We start from the raw sequence: 16,473 nt of genomic DNA, 5'->3' as shown, positions 1-16,473 counted from the left end.
TTAAGAGACAGTTACTCACCCTGTACAATAACTGAGGTTCTTTGAGATGCTTGTCCCTGCGGATGCTCCACTTCAGGTGAATCTGAGATTTTTAGTAGCGGTGCCTGGTTGGGTCGCACATGCGCTGTCCCCGTCTCATGCCGCCTCTGGTGGTTACATAGTGCTGTGTGACCAACCCCCCCCCCCTTCGGTTCCTTCTCTACTCCAGTCTCTGGTGTAGAAACTCTGACGTAGAGGAGAGGAGGAAAGGTAGTGGAGCACCCACAGGGACAACCATCTTAAGGCAGCTCTGTTACTGCACAAGGCGAGTAACACTTGCCTCTTCTTCAAGGAGCGTCCCTGTGCGTATTCCACTTTAGGTGACTGTAAAGCAGTGCCCCCCCTTGGTGGAACGGAGGGGCTTTGGAGTTGCAATCATGGCAGATGATAAAACCGCAAGTTCCAGTAGAGTGTCTGATGATGAATGCAGCTCTGTGACATAGTGCTGTGTGAATGTATGGACTGATGCCCAGGTTGCTAGGTTTGCAGATGTCCATAACAGGCACATTGTTGAGGAAGGCTACTGATGTGGCTCTGGTGGAGTATGTACGGGTCCCAGGTGGGGGTTGTTGCTGTTGATGTCAATAAAAGTCAATCCAGCTGGTGATCTATTTCCACAGCCTTTGTTTGGATATGGTGTCTCCTGTAGATCGTTCCGTGATGGAAAGAAATAACTTTGGTAACTTCCGGAAAGACTTGGTCCTTTCATTGTAAAAAGCTAGTGCCCGGGATGCCCAGGATATAAAGTGTTTGTTCCCATGAGGTTCTGGGAAGAACAATGGGAAATGGATGGGTTCATTCAAATGTAATGATGAAACTATTTTAGGTAGGAATTTGGGATGTAGTCACAGGGTAACTGTTTTTCAAAAATTTTGTGCATGAGGAATGTACCATGAGGGCCCTCAGTTCTTCTCCTTGTCAGGCAGATCTGACAGCAACAAGGCAGGCCACCTTCACTGAAAGGCGGAGAAGTAAACATGTCACTAACTGTTCAAAAGGGGCCCCCATAAGGCATTGTAGCTCCAATCTGAGGTCTCATGATGTAGTAGTGGCTCGTATTACAGGTTAAAGATTACAAACACTCTTGAGGAAGCATTTTAGTGGTAGGGTGAGCAAAGATCAAGAACTTGTCCACTTTGTGGAGGAACGCCGTGATTCCTGTGAGATGTACTCTGATCAAGCTCATTGAGAGACCAAAGTTCCTTGAGCTCTAGTATGTAATCCAATACCACTGGTAAAGGAGCGGTAGTTGCCACTGTTTGCCTATTCTGGCATCACGTATAGAATCTTTTCCATTTGTGAAGGCAGGTACATCGTGTAGTCAGGGCTGACCTTTAGGAAAATGGCGCTGTGTCCACTTGTATTTTGGCCCCCCAACGCATGATGCTCCCCCCATTGCCCCAGGTATGAGATGGTTTACCTCCTGTCATAGTAGGTGTTCATGAGAAGGATCCCTAATGAGAGGCAGAGAGAATAGGTAGGGGGAATGGAGACAAATTGCACAGAATAGCCAATCTTGATGATTTCCCGTACCCATTTGTCTGACATGATGTTTTGCCATGCTGGGTGGAATGGAGTCAGACAGTCTCCGAATGGATGGATGGTGCTGGATGGTTCCAGCAACAGAAGACTCTTGTGAGAGGTATGTCTGGTCCTTGACTGAATCCTTGAAACCATTGTTTAGAGGCAGGTTGTTGGGATGTAAGGGGCTGAGAAGAGAGTGGTCCTCTGTCTAGTGGGTCTGTGTCTTTCCGGGTCATACTGCCTCTGAGGTAGGGTGTAGATCTTGTTCTTTACACCAAATAATACTTCTAGTTTTTTCTTTTGAGAAGGTATGTAAATGCCCAATGATTTGAGAGTCACCCTGGAGTCTTAACATGTGAAGAGACTCGTCAATCTTGGCTGCAAACAGCTTTGGACCCTCGAACTGGAGATCTTTGACAGTAGATTGTCCTCTTTGGGAAAACCAGAGAGGTGGAGCCAGGGAACTTGTCACATACTATGGCTATGGAATGTGCTGCTATGTCCAGAGAGGCTTGTAAGACTGTTCAAGCGAGAAGGTGGGCCTCTGATGTGGTTGCTTTGAATGGCTCTTTTTTTGTCCTCAGGGAGATGATCAATAAATTCAGACATTTTTTCAATAATTTGTATAATTGTTTTTGGCTATCAGTACCTCATAATTGGAAATCCTGAATTGTAGGATCACTGACAAGTAGGCCTTACGCCCAAAGAGGTCTAACCACTTCCAGTCCCCTTCATATGGAGTGGTTCTAGAGTGATGTTGCCTGCCCCACTCATTCACAGCCTCTACCACTGGAGAGTTTGGTGTGGGATGGGAAAACAAAAATTGCATTCCCTTGGAGCGGACGTAGTATTTTTTTGTCCACTCTTTTACAAGCAGGTAGAATTGTTGCCAGGGTCTGTTGGATGGTCTTGGCCACGTCCATGAGTGCCTCGTTTATTGGTAGGGCAATCTCAGAAGAGGCTGAAGTCTGGAGGATGTCCAACAACTTATATTGGGACTCTGCAACTTGTTCCAATGGAATCTCTAATAAATCTGTGATTCTCTTAAATAGTTCTCAGAACTGTTTAAAGTCATCCCCCCATTGTGGATGGTGGAAGAATGATAGCTTCATCCAGAAAGGAGGATGAAAAACTGGTATCTAGGGTGACTTCCCTCAACTGCCTCTTCCAGAGGTGCAGAGGATACAGGCGCAAAGGGTGATGAGGAACACCTCACCCTCTGTCTGTGAACTGGGGGACTTACAACTGGGTTTGCAGTACACTGCCCATGAGTCCCAATAAGACCACTGTGGTGGAAATGGCACTGGTGGCAGCATCATTGGGTGTCTATACCATCCTTGAGTTGGTACTCCTGTTGTAGTGGAACTGGTCTGGTGTGGGTAGGTGAGGAGCGGTGGGAGGAGTAGATTTCCCCTTCATTATCATTAGCATCATCTCATGATAAAGGAGGAGCTGATCTTGCTAGTCTGGTAAGTTGGTACAGTACTGAACATGCTGGAGTAAGATCAGTATTGAAGAGTGGAGATTTCGGTGCTGATGAGACTAAAAGGTCCTTATGCCAGAGGAATTGCTGCAGTACAGAGAGCATCAATACCAAGGAGGGTATTGTCAGTGGTACCAGCACCTTTACCGCAGTTGCCGGTGCCGAGGATCTTGTGCTATGCACTGTGTAGGCAGGAAGCAGTGCCATAGATTGTAGTGGTGCCAAGCTGCTTAGTGCCACATTTGATTAGCTCTGGCAGTACCGAGACAGGGATTTCTCCATTTTTGCCTTTTTCTGAGCCAGCCCTCTTAGGGTCTTTTGCTCACACAGTACCAAATGCTCCCATGTTAGAGGTGGATGGTCTTGGTGCAGTCAATACTGATATGTCTTAGAGGCTGGAGAAAGTCTCTTTTTGGCAGCTTCCTGAGACAGGAAAGTTGGAGCCCATTTCTATGTTGTTTTTTTGGGGAAGTACTCTTTCCTCTGAGAGAGTGGTAGGGAGAACTGGTCACGCCCCTTAGAATATGGTTCTCCCATGAGGGAGGGTAATTATACTACACTAAGGAGTACACCAACAACAAACGTAAACATCTAAAATAAGATTTTTATTTATTTATTTTTTAAAAGAAAAACAAACGGGGAAAAGATAGGAAAGTTAACTATGAACTAACTGGGTTATAAACTGGTACTCTGTGAGATGGGGACAGCACACGTGACCCAACCAGGCATGGATACTAAAAATCTCCGATTCCAAGCACAGGTGCACAGATTCACCTGAAGTGGAGCATCCACATCCACTCCTCAAAGAAGAGCATGGTGCTGTTTCAGCACTATAGTAAAGTGCACGAGGGATTTTAGTGTAGACTAACAGGGCCCAGTTAATGCCCAACATGTTATGCAACAATCTACATTTCTGCTTCATGTAGACAAGACTTCAGATACAAGTAAACATTTCTGATGTTTTTCCACTGTTTCTTGGGTGTAACAGATTTCTGTATTGGAGAGTTTTAATGTGTTTCTTGGTTGAAACTGAAAATCAGAAGCTCTAGGTATCTTACATCATACCCATGGATATATGATGCAGAATTAATTTTTATCAAATTCAGTACATACCTGGATTTTGACCTTGACCGGGAGTGTGATTCAGAATGTTTGGAAGCCCTCGATGGACTACGAGATCCTGACCTGCTCTCCGATTTTACACGAGCAGGACTCCCAGCTGGAGATTTTGACTGGGAGCGAGACTCCTAACAAAAAAGATAGTATTACAAATGGTACTGGTCACATAAATGCCTAACTCCTAACATTTAAAGTACCGTAATTATAATATTTTGATTGCTCCTGAAAGACAAATGGTTAGGCAATACCCTCCAGAACAAATTTCAGTCTGTTAACCCACTGTTAATATTGTATGCTTTCCTCAAATAATTCCCTACTTGAACCAGATCACCAATTCTCTATTAACTAAGTAATCATGCAAATTCATCTACAACTTGATCATACAGACACTGGAACATAAACCATACATTTACTTAACCTAGGACCCATTCATTCTTCCAGATTCTTTTAATTCTACTTCACTCTTGCTTTCTACTTTTCTTCATTCTTCATTGAGTTTTTCATTTTTCATACTTCGTGTATCTTCCCCAATTCAAACAATTCATTATAGCCTTAAAAAAAACATTCAAGTGCTTCTATCTGACCAATCTTCTGTTCAATTTTTTCCCCCATTCAATTTTAATTTTCTGATCTTTAATATTTTTCATTAGCCTTCTTTTATCTTGATTTATCTTCCACAATCTTGGAAAAAACTCTTCAATTTCTTCACGAACATTAACCTTAATGGAAAAAGAACATTTAGTATATTTAAGCACTAGGGATTATAAAACTCTGCTGGAGTTCAGAATGTTATCTACCAAAATTGAAAAGCCAGCAGGTAAAGTGCAAGTAACTATTTTTATAAAAACATTTTTTTTAAATCTTTAAAATTGTATTATTTCTAGGTTCTGACAATAAGTTTACTGATTTTCTCTAAATGTTTCAAAACTGCCCTCCTCCCCTTTCAAATTCTAGAATTATCCTTATTTTTTAGGAATTTCTACAAGATACAAACATGTACTAAAAACTTAATTTGCACAAATATATTAAGATGTTCTGATATAAAATAGATTTTCCCTAATATTAAATTTGCACTTTGATATTAAATACCTACAATGCTAGTCTTGTAATAAGCTTTTATTAAGCCATGTTTAGTTCAACAGAACGTTAAAGCAGAGCTTTCCCAGTCAAAAAAAAAATTGTCTATGCACAGAGATATATACAGGGCCCAAACTAAACCTAAAGTTAATGATTCTCTAATAATATTCTTTTCTTCCTTATTGTTATCCTATTTTCCTCAAATATTAAAGCCATATTTAAAATAAAATGTGTATTATAGGACAAAGCAACCCAAGAAGGGCCATTTTTACTGTATAAACACACACACCGGAGAAATAACCAGGAAAACAAGCAAACAGAGCAGGATAGGATTTTTTTCCCCTAAAACACTTTTTTCTAGGAAGCTTAGCCATATATGGCTTAAATTTGCTTTAAGTAATTGTAAATGTTTAGATATGGACAAGTATTAAATATGACAAATGTTAATTACAAAATTTCATGTTCTTTTATTTTCTTTGTTACATTCTGTTCTGGTTTTCACTGTCTCTCTCTCTCATTCCGTTTTACTAATTGTATATCATCTGCTAATCTTATGGGATGTTTCCAAATCATCTCTCATTCTGTAGTTAACATGGTCAATTTCTTTAGTGCCTTTCCTACTTAAAGAAGAGTTTCCCTTCTCTTACCTTTTCACAAGTACTAAAATGACCAGATAGTAGAGGATTTTAACTATTTCTATTTAAGCCTCATAACACAACCTGAGCAAGCTTCCCCAATATACCTCAACAAGAATTTAAGAGAAAGAGAGAGCGAGCTACATTCAGACGGCTAACTATTCAGAATGCCCTCTGATGTCCATGGGAGGCTTCCATAGAGATCACAGGAAGAAGGTGGCTTTACATATCTTTATTCTATTCCATGCCTTATTCTCACATCCAGAGCTCACTCAGAAAACATGCTCCCTTTCAGGCCCACAACTATTCCTGCCTTTTCTTTGTTTCCTTACTCTATTTCTCTGCCCCTTCATTGTCTGAGAGCCTCCTCTATTCTTTCCTCTACTCTTTATTCCCTGCAGCAATTTCCAATACCTACAGCAATAATTCCCACTGCCTTCCTCATTAAAAGTGATCAGCAATTAAATTTCATGTTGCAGAAGTGTAATTGACCTGTCAATCAAATTAAAAAGGGAAAGGTGTGGCCCACAGGCTATATATTTGACACCTCTGGTATAAGAGTTTATAGTTTAGTATCCCTGTCCATTCAAACTTAAAACTCTGCTGACATTGCCAACATGGTTTCCAATTAATGCCATATTGACATGAATGTATCTGCCAGATATTTGAAAGGAAACAATAACTCATTCATACAGGTCAAACTATAATCCATTTGTTTTATTTTTAAAATGTGTGTGGATCCAGAACAGTTTAAATTCACAGGACAGTTCAATTGTTCCAATTTTCAAATGGTAGTGAGAGCACAGATCCTTACAAGTTCCAAACCTTTAAATATTAATAACAATTGGAGATATGGACTGCAGCTGAGGAAATAACTATTATCTATCAGCAATTGCATACTATAGGTCAATGCCAGATGTTCATAACTTTCTGATATAACAGACCATTACTCCCACAGAACTTCAAAGCAACTATTGAAGGAATCTGTACAATGGTTTTATGAGATAGTTTAAGGATCTAAGGAAAGCAAAGCAGCTAAGAAAATATTTCCCCTTACTTGTGGTCTTTTGCTGAACTAGAACAGGTTTCCAATCCCTGGTGAGATACATAATATGGGATGAAGTCTTCTGTTGGGAAGGATTTTTTCCCCAGAGCCCTCACCATTCCTACCTTCTTTCCCCAAATTCTCCTCTCCCCACCTCTCCCAGCCCCAAACCAATATGGCATCTTTAAAGTTTTATCATCTACAACACAAACAGAGCATGGTTTTGTACACAAGCATTTTATGGGATGGATATAATCCACAAGCCTCATATATTATGTGTTGTCCTATAATATAATTCCTGTCCCAGGAAGTAAGATTTTTCCTTAGCACATAATGTTTAATGGATTGGGGGGTGGGGGGGAATCTCCTGGGTGATTTGAATTTTCTATGCAGCCACCAGGTCATAAAAATGATAAAAAGCACACCAAAAATAAGGGCTTGTCTACACTAGAGCAATCAATCAGTTATTGCTTTTCAACTGGTCATACAGGACTGATGGAAATACCAACACTTGAGTCCACACTCGCCTCCCTAAATTGGTTTAAGTTTTGCCCTTGCTTTTACATTCATCATGGCAAATCATAAATGAATGCATCCGATGAAGTGAGCTGTAGCTCACGAAAGCTTATGCTCTAATAAATTTGTTAGTCTCTAAGGTGCCACAAGTACTCCTTTTCTTTTTTCATAAATGAATGTGGCCTTGCAGATCAAAAACCACCTACATTGATTTGAATTTACATGAAGGCTGCCCTAAAATAAAGATGTGGACAGTTATCTTTGACTGCTGCCTAAGACAGCACATATCCTAATTTGCCAACTAAGAGTCCCCTCTCCGCCTTACTCATCCTTTCAGCATAGCCTGCTCCATAGAAATGCCACTGAGACATGCCCTCCCTCCTGTTCTGAAGGTCCTCAGTTTGTGATTGACTACCAGTTAAGGCTGTTTTTCTTAAACCCCATTAACCTCCCATCCCACTGCCACCATTGGACAGAACACCTACACTAATGCCTCCACCTCTATCTGCTACTCAGTGAGTCACTAATGGTTCACCAGTCAATCCTCTTGCTCTAACAAACTACAGGTAGTTTGTCAGAGTGAATGCTTCAGCCTGCAATCCATGGATGATTCTCCAGCTCAAGAGGCAGCAAGAGCACAATTAGTAGCTGTGCTCCTTATAATACCGCAGGTACCAGATTCTCCCTAACACTTCAAAGCTAACAGAATACCTTGACCAATTCCACTCTCCCTGTGGCAAGCCCACGTTATGGCTGACATTCTCACTCTGATGAACCACAAGCAAGCAGTGGCATAGTCAGAGCAGGGGACATTACTGGAGGTGAGTAGACAAGCTACAGAGTACAGTTTCAGCTACTGATCTACAGGTGCTTCACCAGATGAGGACAGACAGAGCCAGAGGTATTTCTAAAGCATACAGAGGGGCTCTTCTGGGAAGTGAGGAAACCAGAGGCAGGGAGGGGGCCCAGCAAGGGCAGAGAGGGAAAACTCACAATCGACAAACTGAGGACCATTCACTAGCTGAGGGTACTGTGATAAGTATCAGTTGACATGGCACCAACTGTGGCTGGGTCTACACCGATATACAACTGGTTGAACCATGGGGTTTATCTGTACAAATTTCAGATATAAGTTATACTGACTGTTGCCTTCCCAATAATCCATGTTATTTTCTCCAGTACAGATAAGGCTTTAAAACAAGCTTTCCAAGTACTTAAACTATTCCACTGAATCTTTTGCAGGGTTTTTTAAAAAATGCTCTTTCAAATTTCCATGGGTGGAGAAGAGAATGAGGTAACGGGAAAAAAGGGCAAAAAATAAGTCTTGTGGAAAGGGGTATTTATGCCCTCTCAATGACCACCTGAACATCTCCAAAGTGTGTCAAAACGAGCTTGTCAAATGAATATCAATAGACCCCATTTCTGAGATGAGATATTAAAAAAGATAAAATAGGGCATAGCACTGTGTGCAAGAAGAGTAGAATAGAGAAAGAAAAACAATTCTATGGAATTTCACTATGGCTATGTCTCATACTTCCTCTCCCCCCCCCATGCCAAACTGCAGTATGCTTGCCTTGGTTAAAAAGAAAACATACATATTACATGTAGAATAATATCAAATCAGTCTTAGACTTCTATGTAGCTAACATTTCACTTGTAAGAGATGGTCTGAAGAAAGTGGAAGGACCATCCTATGTACTTCCTTGGGGATTTCACCAGATCCTTCCCCTAGAGAGAGAGATAGACAAAAAGGAAACACTAGCAAAATAAGGAAAGAAACAACCCTTTAAAAAAGGAAAGGAAAAATAAAAAGGAAGATGATCAGAAAAGGAGATTTTAAGGAATGTACTGACAGCAGCCTGAGTCTGTAGGATAAAACATCAACAGGGTAACATCCATCAGATGAGTCCCTTCAGTCACAGTTATTTACTCGGTGATCAATTGGAATTTCTTGCCACAGAATATGACCAACTTTGCTTTAAATGGAGAAACAGATCTCTTAATGGCTTTTTTTTCCTTATACCCCATCAAGAGCTTGACAAATCAAAGCATAAGACTGCAAATCCTATAATGTGATATCGGTACATTAAGGTGTCTATATACGAGTATTTCAACATATATGGGAGGAAAATGAATTGCTGCTAAAAAAGGTAATTTGCCAACTATACTGTCCAACAGAAAATATACCCAAACATATTTCAAATCACAATGTTAATGAGTTACATGATCATCAACAGAAAACCCTTATCCTGTAGCGTTCAAAAAATTAACTGGAGCTAAAAGGTCTTTGAAAGTACTCATTTACTGTTCTATCAAAAAAGAGAAATTCTGTGCTCTACTTCGGGTTTATTTAGGTGAGTATTTTTGCAGAAGGATTGTTTTCAAGTCCTCCTCCATAAGGTAGAAAAGACAGGAACAAATCTCATTTTTGAAAATATAAACAGTCCTGCTGGCTACCATGGCATGAATAGTAGTCTAGCAGTAACTACCACAATTACTCAGTAACAAGACAAAAAGCCAAAGGGAACAATCAGGAATATTCAGACAATTAACAAAAAAAAAAGCTATCCTCCTTTTTCATACTCTTATAGACACAAACCATGGGATTATCAGAGCATTTCCCAAAGAACTGTGGGACTACCCATGTGTGAAAACTGCCATTGCTATCACCAAAAGCTGCAACAGAATACGTCCACACTGTTGTCCTCTAAAATTCTTGTTGGGAGTGTCTGGTCTCTACTGAGGCAGTAGACTGTCCTTGGAGAATATGTTCTGACCCCAACCAAAGGTTACAGATACAGCCTTCCCTAAAATTATCTTTCAGCCAATGAGAGGACCACAAAGAGAACAGATGACCAGATTTCCTCAACTTGTATATTTTTAAGATACACCTGCAAAGTCCTCTTTTCAAGCCAATGCTCCTTTCACAATTTCTCTGACCCAGAAAAAGTACATAAGTAACCACACTGACTTCAATGAGACTGCTCATGTGCTTAAAGCTAAATACACACTTAAGCACTTTTTGGGACTATGGCCATTGTTAGGATTTGTACAGAGTAGGACGAGATCTCAATTAAAATCAAAGGTACTGACAAACTTAGGAAGATGAGAAAAGATCTGACTACTACTTTGACCTGTTGAAAAACTGAATAGCAATTCCATCAAGATATGCCTATCGCTCCATGACTACCAAGTAAACAGCTGCCGAAGACGCCATTTTTTAGGGAAGGAATCCCAATTGTCAATGTCTAAAAGAATGGTTTTATATATTACATACGAGACAACGGGGATTGAGTAAATTTGTTGTACTGCTTTTTTAACATGCTCCCCCTGCTGTGCATAGAATGATCTCAGGATGAAATAAAGAATATGGGCTTATTCACCTCTCTGAAAACAAAGAAACCATCTGGGATTAGGAATTAAACTGAGATCCTGAAATGGAAAGGAAGAGTGTAGTTTAGAGCAGTGATTCTCAGCCAGGAATACTCAGAGGTCTTCCAGGGGCTACTCAATTCACCTAGATCAATGTTTCTCAACTTCGGGGGTTCAGCCCCATGGGGTGGAAGATCATCAAGAGATGTGTTTGTGGGGGGGCCACAAATGCAGGGGGGGCAAGCAGGGCAACTGCCCAGGGCCCCATGCCACAAGGGGCCTTGCAAAGCTAAGTTACATGCTTCAGCCCCAGGCAGCAGGACTCAGTCTTCAGATAAGGCTCACAAGTGAAAAATAGGTTCCAGAGTAGCAGCCGTGTTAGTCTGTATTCGCAAAAAGAAAAAGGAGTACTTGTGGCACTGTAGAGACTAGCATTTATTTTAGCATAAGCTTTCGTGAGCTACAGCTCACTTCATCATATGCATTCCACCGAATAAATTTGTTAGTCTCAAGTATCACACTACAACAACAAGCTGAACATGAAGGGAACAAAGACTCATCTTAAGTTCTCTGTAATTTAGTAAGAATCTGCACAAATTGTGGATAAGAGGTGAATAAGCCCATGTTCTTTATTTCACTCTGAAAACATCCTATACACAGCAGGAGAAAATGTTAAAAATCCAGTAATACAATTTACTCAACCCGCCATCTCATACATAATATATAAAAGCATCCTTTTAGACATAGATAACTGGAATTCTAGTGAAGTATTCTTCCCTGAAACAAGGAACGCTCCCCTGACCTGAGGAAGGACAAACAATGTTACTTACAGTTTTGAGAACCAAAAGGTAACAAAGGCGAAACTGGAGCTACCAGAATGAAAATAGTTCTTTCCTGAGTACATGAGCATAGGGCAGTGGTTCTCAAATTGTGCATCAGGACCCTGTTTTAATGGGGTTGCCAGGACTGGCATTAGACCTGCTGGGGCCTTGTGCTGAAGCCAAAGCCTGAGCCCCACTGCTTGGGGCCCAAGCGCTTCAGCCCTGGGTGGCGTGGCTCAGGCTACAGGCCCCCCGCCTGGGGCTGAAGTCCTGGGGCCTTGGATTTGGATCCCTCACCCAGGACGGTGGGGTGTGGGCAGGCTCAGGCCTCGGTCCCCCATCCTGGGGTCATGTAGTAATTTTTGTTGTCAGAATGGGGGTCACAGTGCAATGAAGTTTGAGAATCCCTGGCCTAAGGACTGAGCAGAAAATGGAACTATGAACCAGACTTAAATCCAGGGATATGACCAAAAAAATCCACTCTTGACCATCTCCTAGAAGCTGGAAAAGGAAGACTTCATCTTAGTATTGCAATTAGCAACCACCATATTCATTTGGAAGGTCTTAATGTTTGCCACATCAATTAGCACCTTAATTGAAAAGGTGAGGATATTTAATCTTTAATGAAGGCTTCTTTTATATATTTATCCAAAGTATCAGGTGTTAAATATTTTAGTCCCTCTGAATAAAAATCCTTTTCCTTTTCAAATTGCTCTACTTCCACCATTTTGGCTCTAATGGGGTCATCATTTCACTAGTTTCCCAGTCAGTGTCTTTCAGCATAGAGGTCTTTTGTCATTTTTAATGTTAAAAAAACAAGCAGGATTTTTTTTTCTTTTAAAACACTTTCCTAGTCCTCCATATACACATCATATACAAAAAATGCACATGCCCTTTTTCTCGCTTAGCAGATGACCTTTAAGAGAGGCATCAACTTAGAATCTACTCAACTTCAATAAAATAATTTTAAATAGCTTCAATTGCTATAATTGCCAAGTTATGGAAATTTCCCTAATAACTGTATTATGGTTTGCCATGACTCAGTTTCCATGCAAGCATTCCTTTATTAATTCAAAGGTCACCTGGTGCAAGTTACATCCAAAATAGCAATATAAGAATATATCCTTATAGTCTATGTCCTAACAATAATAGTTATAAGCATTGGCCAACATGCTTACAATAAGTTCAGGCTCGGGAGACACCTTCCCCACATCATGGCATGTCTACAGAAGGCTAAAGAAAACTGACAAAATCTCTAGAAAGCCTCTATTTTTATGCACTATAACAAACAAGTGATATCACTGCCAATTATTGGACCTTAGCTAAAATCAGCTGAAGCACTTCAGGGCTGCACCATACTTTCTTATCTCACTTTGCCATATTTTTCCCTAGCTGCAAGACTTGACTAAGCATTTGTAACTTATTTACTGCAGCTGGTGCTCAATTAACCATGTTTTCTTTATTTCTATTGCTTAGCTCAAACCCTCAATAAGGTAACAGTGGTATTTCCAGGGCCATTAGAAATTTTAAGACAAACAATCCCTCATTTTTTCTGGTTGCATGCTTCAGGTTTATCACTTTGATTAAAATCAAAATAATATAAAATCGTAGTTTACTTAGGTCTAATGTAGGCCTACAGGCCTACACCAAGACTTCCCAATTTTGTGGCTTTGCAAATCATATTTATCTTTAGTGTGTGTTTTCTAGCCTACCATGTGGATGGGTAAGACACCCCTATAAACAGTCTTACTGATTATACAGGGAAAGAAGTAAAACTGACTATATATAGTGATGTCAAATGCAAAGTAAAACTGAGAAATAATTCTCTAGCTTTTTCTAATATTTCACGTACAGTAAACTTTGTCATTTGCAGCAATAGTACATAAAATAATTTCAGAGAAGTGTGATTTTTCTTAATTGAAAGTCTTATTTTAAATTGTATGGTTTATCACACATTGTTGGGCAATTCTTAAGTTAGTCTGCAACACTTTAAAGTTACTTAATCGTAACTAGGCTTTTATAACATCCAACAACAGCGGTAATTCAATTCAATTCATATTATTTTAGAATACAATAAAACACTCAGAAATGCATGCATCAAGGACACATGATGATTAAGGTATGGCTGGTTGGGCTGACTAGTGAAGAACACATACTTAACTAAAAAGAAAAGGAGTACTTGTGGCACCTTGGAGACAAATTTATTTGAGCATGAGCTTTTGTGAGTTACAGCTCACTTCATCGGATGCAGCTCACGAAAGCTTATGCTCAAATAAATTTGTTAGTTGCTAAGGTGCCACAAGTACTCCTTTTCTTTTTGCGAATACAGACTAACACAGCTGCTACTCTGAAACCTGTCATACTTAACTAAGCAGCACCATACAATACTTCAATTTTATTTTAATTAACTTTAGTGTAATTGACTTTTGTTGGATTTGGGAGAAGTGTTCAACAGATGGATCTTCAAAATCGTTCAGAAGCGAAAATGCAAGACACAGATTTATTGCATCTTTAAAAAAATGTTTTACACAAAGCAAAAGAAAACCAGATGAAAAATAATTTTAGAATACTCGTAGAGTAACGAGAATTAGTGTTTGTTTTCTGTTCTGATATATCTATATCTATCTATCTATATATAAACAAAAGTAAACACATCACTAATTTTCTCTACCATTGCATTCAGCTGCATGGAAGACCATAAAATGGAAAATATATTGCCATTTGCTATGCTGGTTAAGAAATTTCATCATCATTGAAAACAAAGATAAGTATATTCCCAAAAGAACTGAAGTCAGGCTAATGGCACACATTGACAAGTAAACTTTCTCTTCTAAACAGAGAGGGGACCAACTGCAACAGCAGTCTCAGAAACCTAGCTTCAGAAATGCTTAGAGTAGACACTCCTATTTCAACATCAGGCAGTGGAAAACATACAGTAATTCTGAAGCCCATCAGTTTCATTACCTTCCTAACAACAACTGTTCTCTTAAACCAGAGAAACTGATGAGAAAATGTCTTTGACAAGAAAAGCAAGATACCAAAATACATAGTAATGAATGGTAAACTACTACATGAAAAATGAATGGTAAACTAGTACTCAAAGATCATCATAAACTGTAAAGAATTACTGACAAGCACGTTTGTTACCCAAGTTTTCAAACTGATATCTAAAAATGTAAGTTCATTTTCCATTTACTCATTTTAATTAAAACAGAAATACCACAGCTGCTAAACCCACTTTTGCCAGAATAATCCACACTAGAACTGTTTTTGTTTACCTCACCTGAGGAAGCAGCAGCCAACACTATAACAGTGTATGGTACTTCTAGCCTAGGGACTATTTTTATTTAGTGTTACAAAAGTAGCGCTATTTCAGTAGAGATACTTGTTGGAATACAACACTGCACTGTTAGAATTTCATGGGTCATTTCCCTAGGCAGCATCAGGTTGCTGCAAAGCTGCTGCCGCTGGTTCATCAGAGGAGGTCACAAAAAAGATCCTCTAAAGTTCTCTTCAAGAGCAACTCCTGTGAGGACACCAAAGATTTCCTACAATAAAACAGAGGTAAACAGGGATGGGATGAGGGCAGTGACCACATGGACATGAACATCTGTCCCATGTTTCAAATAGTACGAGGCAGTTACTAATTCCTGCCTTTGTCCATCACTAAAAAGTGTACAGAGACCATTCACACGTGTACAGAAAGACTGCAGCAATCATTAGAGAGTGAGTGAGGCGCTCAGCCTAACAAGGCCAGGGGCCACCACACTCCAGGAGATGGCACCGGGGGAAAGGAGGGGGACAATCGGATCATCGGTGAATAGACGGGGCAGTAGCGGAGACTGCCAGTAGCATCGGGAGTCTGGCTCAGAGGAAATCCCGATCACGGGACATCGGAATGGTAGAGGCGGCTGGTCCCTGCGCTCCTCCGGCAGTGACACGGTCCGTCTCTCACACAGGCGGAGCCATTAACTGCCCGCCAAAGAAAGCGCAACCAAACCAGCGCTGGCACGTCGGGATCCCTCCCACCCCAAGGGCGGACAAAGCGCCGCCTCCAGCGCCCAGCCTCCGGGTAGAGAAGCTCCAGGAGCGGGACCCCCGTAGTCCGGGGGGGGGGGGGGGGCGGGCGCGGGGCGGACGAGCTGGACTCGGAGCCGGAGAAGGGGAGAAGAGAGAAGGGCTCCAGCAAAACTCAGAGCGCGCTCCCCGGGGCTGCCGGGGAGAGGAAGGGACCCCAGGCGGGCTCAAAGGGAAGTGGGCAGGTAGCACGGCTCATCGCCCGCATCAAGAAATGAGGGGCGGGAGCAGCAGGGCCGGGCGCCCCATAGCTAACGGTGGGGGGCAAAGGAGGGCGGAAGGGCAGCGGGGCGCGGCCCAACGCAAAGCCCGCCGGGGGCGGGAGGCTTCGATGGCTCAGCGCCGCCCAGGGGAGCCATCTTAGGGAGAAGCTGCTGCGCCTCCCAGCCCGCCGGAAAAGAGCGCCTCTCCCCTCCCCCACTCCCCGGAGGACCGGGCCGGCCTCCCCCAGCACGGCCTGGGCGGCCTCGCCACTCACCCTCCCCTCGAAGTTATTCTCCTCTACGTCGCTCATGGCGGCGGGGTGCTGATTGCTGCGCTCAGCGAACGGGGACGCGAGTCCCGGGCAGCGGCCTCCTTCCTGCCTCCCTCCCCGCAGAGCCTCCGGACCCGTCGTGCAGGCAGCGGCGGCAGCGCAAAATGGCGCCTCTGCCGCCTCTGCGCCCGACACCGCGCAGGGGGGCGGGGCCGCCCCGCCAATCACAAAGGAGGCGCCCGCCGTCCCCGCGGCGGGAGGGGAGGGGCCGTCCCGCCCGCCCGCACTGA

General features: G+C 41.9%; 1 protein-coding gene across 5 annotated transcripts in view; it reads right to left on the bottom strand.

Moving 5' to 3' along the window:
* Nucleotides 1-16,473, bottom strand: part of TRA2A (transformer 2 alpha homolog) — a 53,925-nt gene extending 37,452 nt beyond the window's left edge. The window contains exons 1-3 of one of the 5 annotated variants that reach the window (XM_038388300.2): nucleotides 16,187-16,341; nucleotides 4,573-4,884; nucleotides 4,160-4,293 (exon numbers count right to left, since the gene is read on the bottom strand). Coding sequence is in view for 2 of the 5 variants with exons in the window: in XM_038388298.2 (XP_038244226.1) it covers nucleotides 4,160-4,293; nucleotides 16,187-16,222 (170 nt within the window). In the remaining 3 variants the exon portion in view is untranslated. Of the gene's footprint in view, nucleotides 1-4,159; nucleotides 4,885-14,914; nucleotides 15,180-16,186 lie in introns of all 5 variants that reach the window. The other 4 variants (XM_038388301.2, XM_043509181.1, XM_038388298.2 and 1 more) reach the window with 4 other exon arrangements.

The sequence above is a fragment of the Dermochelys coriacea genome, chromosome 2 (assembly GCF_009764565.3).
Source record: "Dermochelys coriacea isolate rDerCor1 chromosome 2, rDerCor1.pri.v4, whole genome shotgun sequence".
NCBI classification, from domain to species: domain Eukaryota; kingdom Metazoa; phylum Chordata; order Testudines; family Dermochelyidae; genus Dermochelys; species Dermochelys coriacea.
This window is presented reverse-complemented; position numbering and strand designations above follow the sequence as displayed.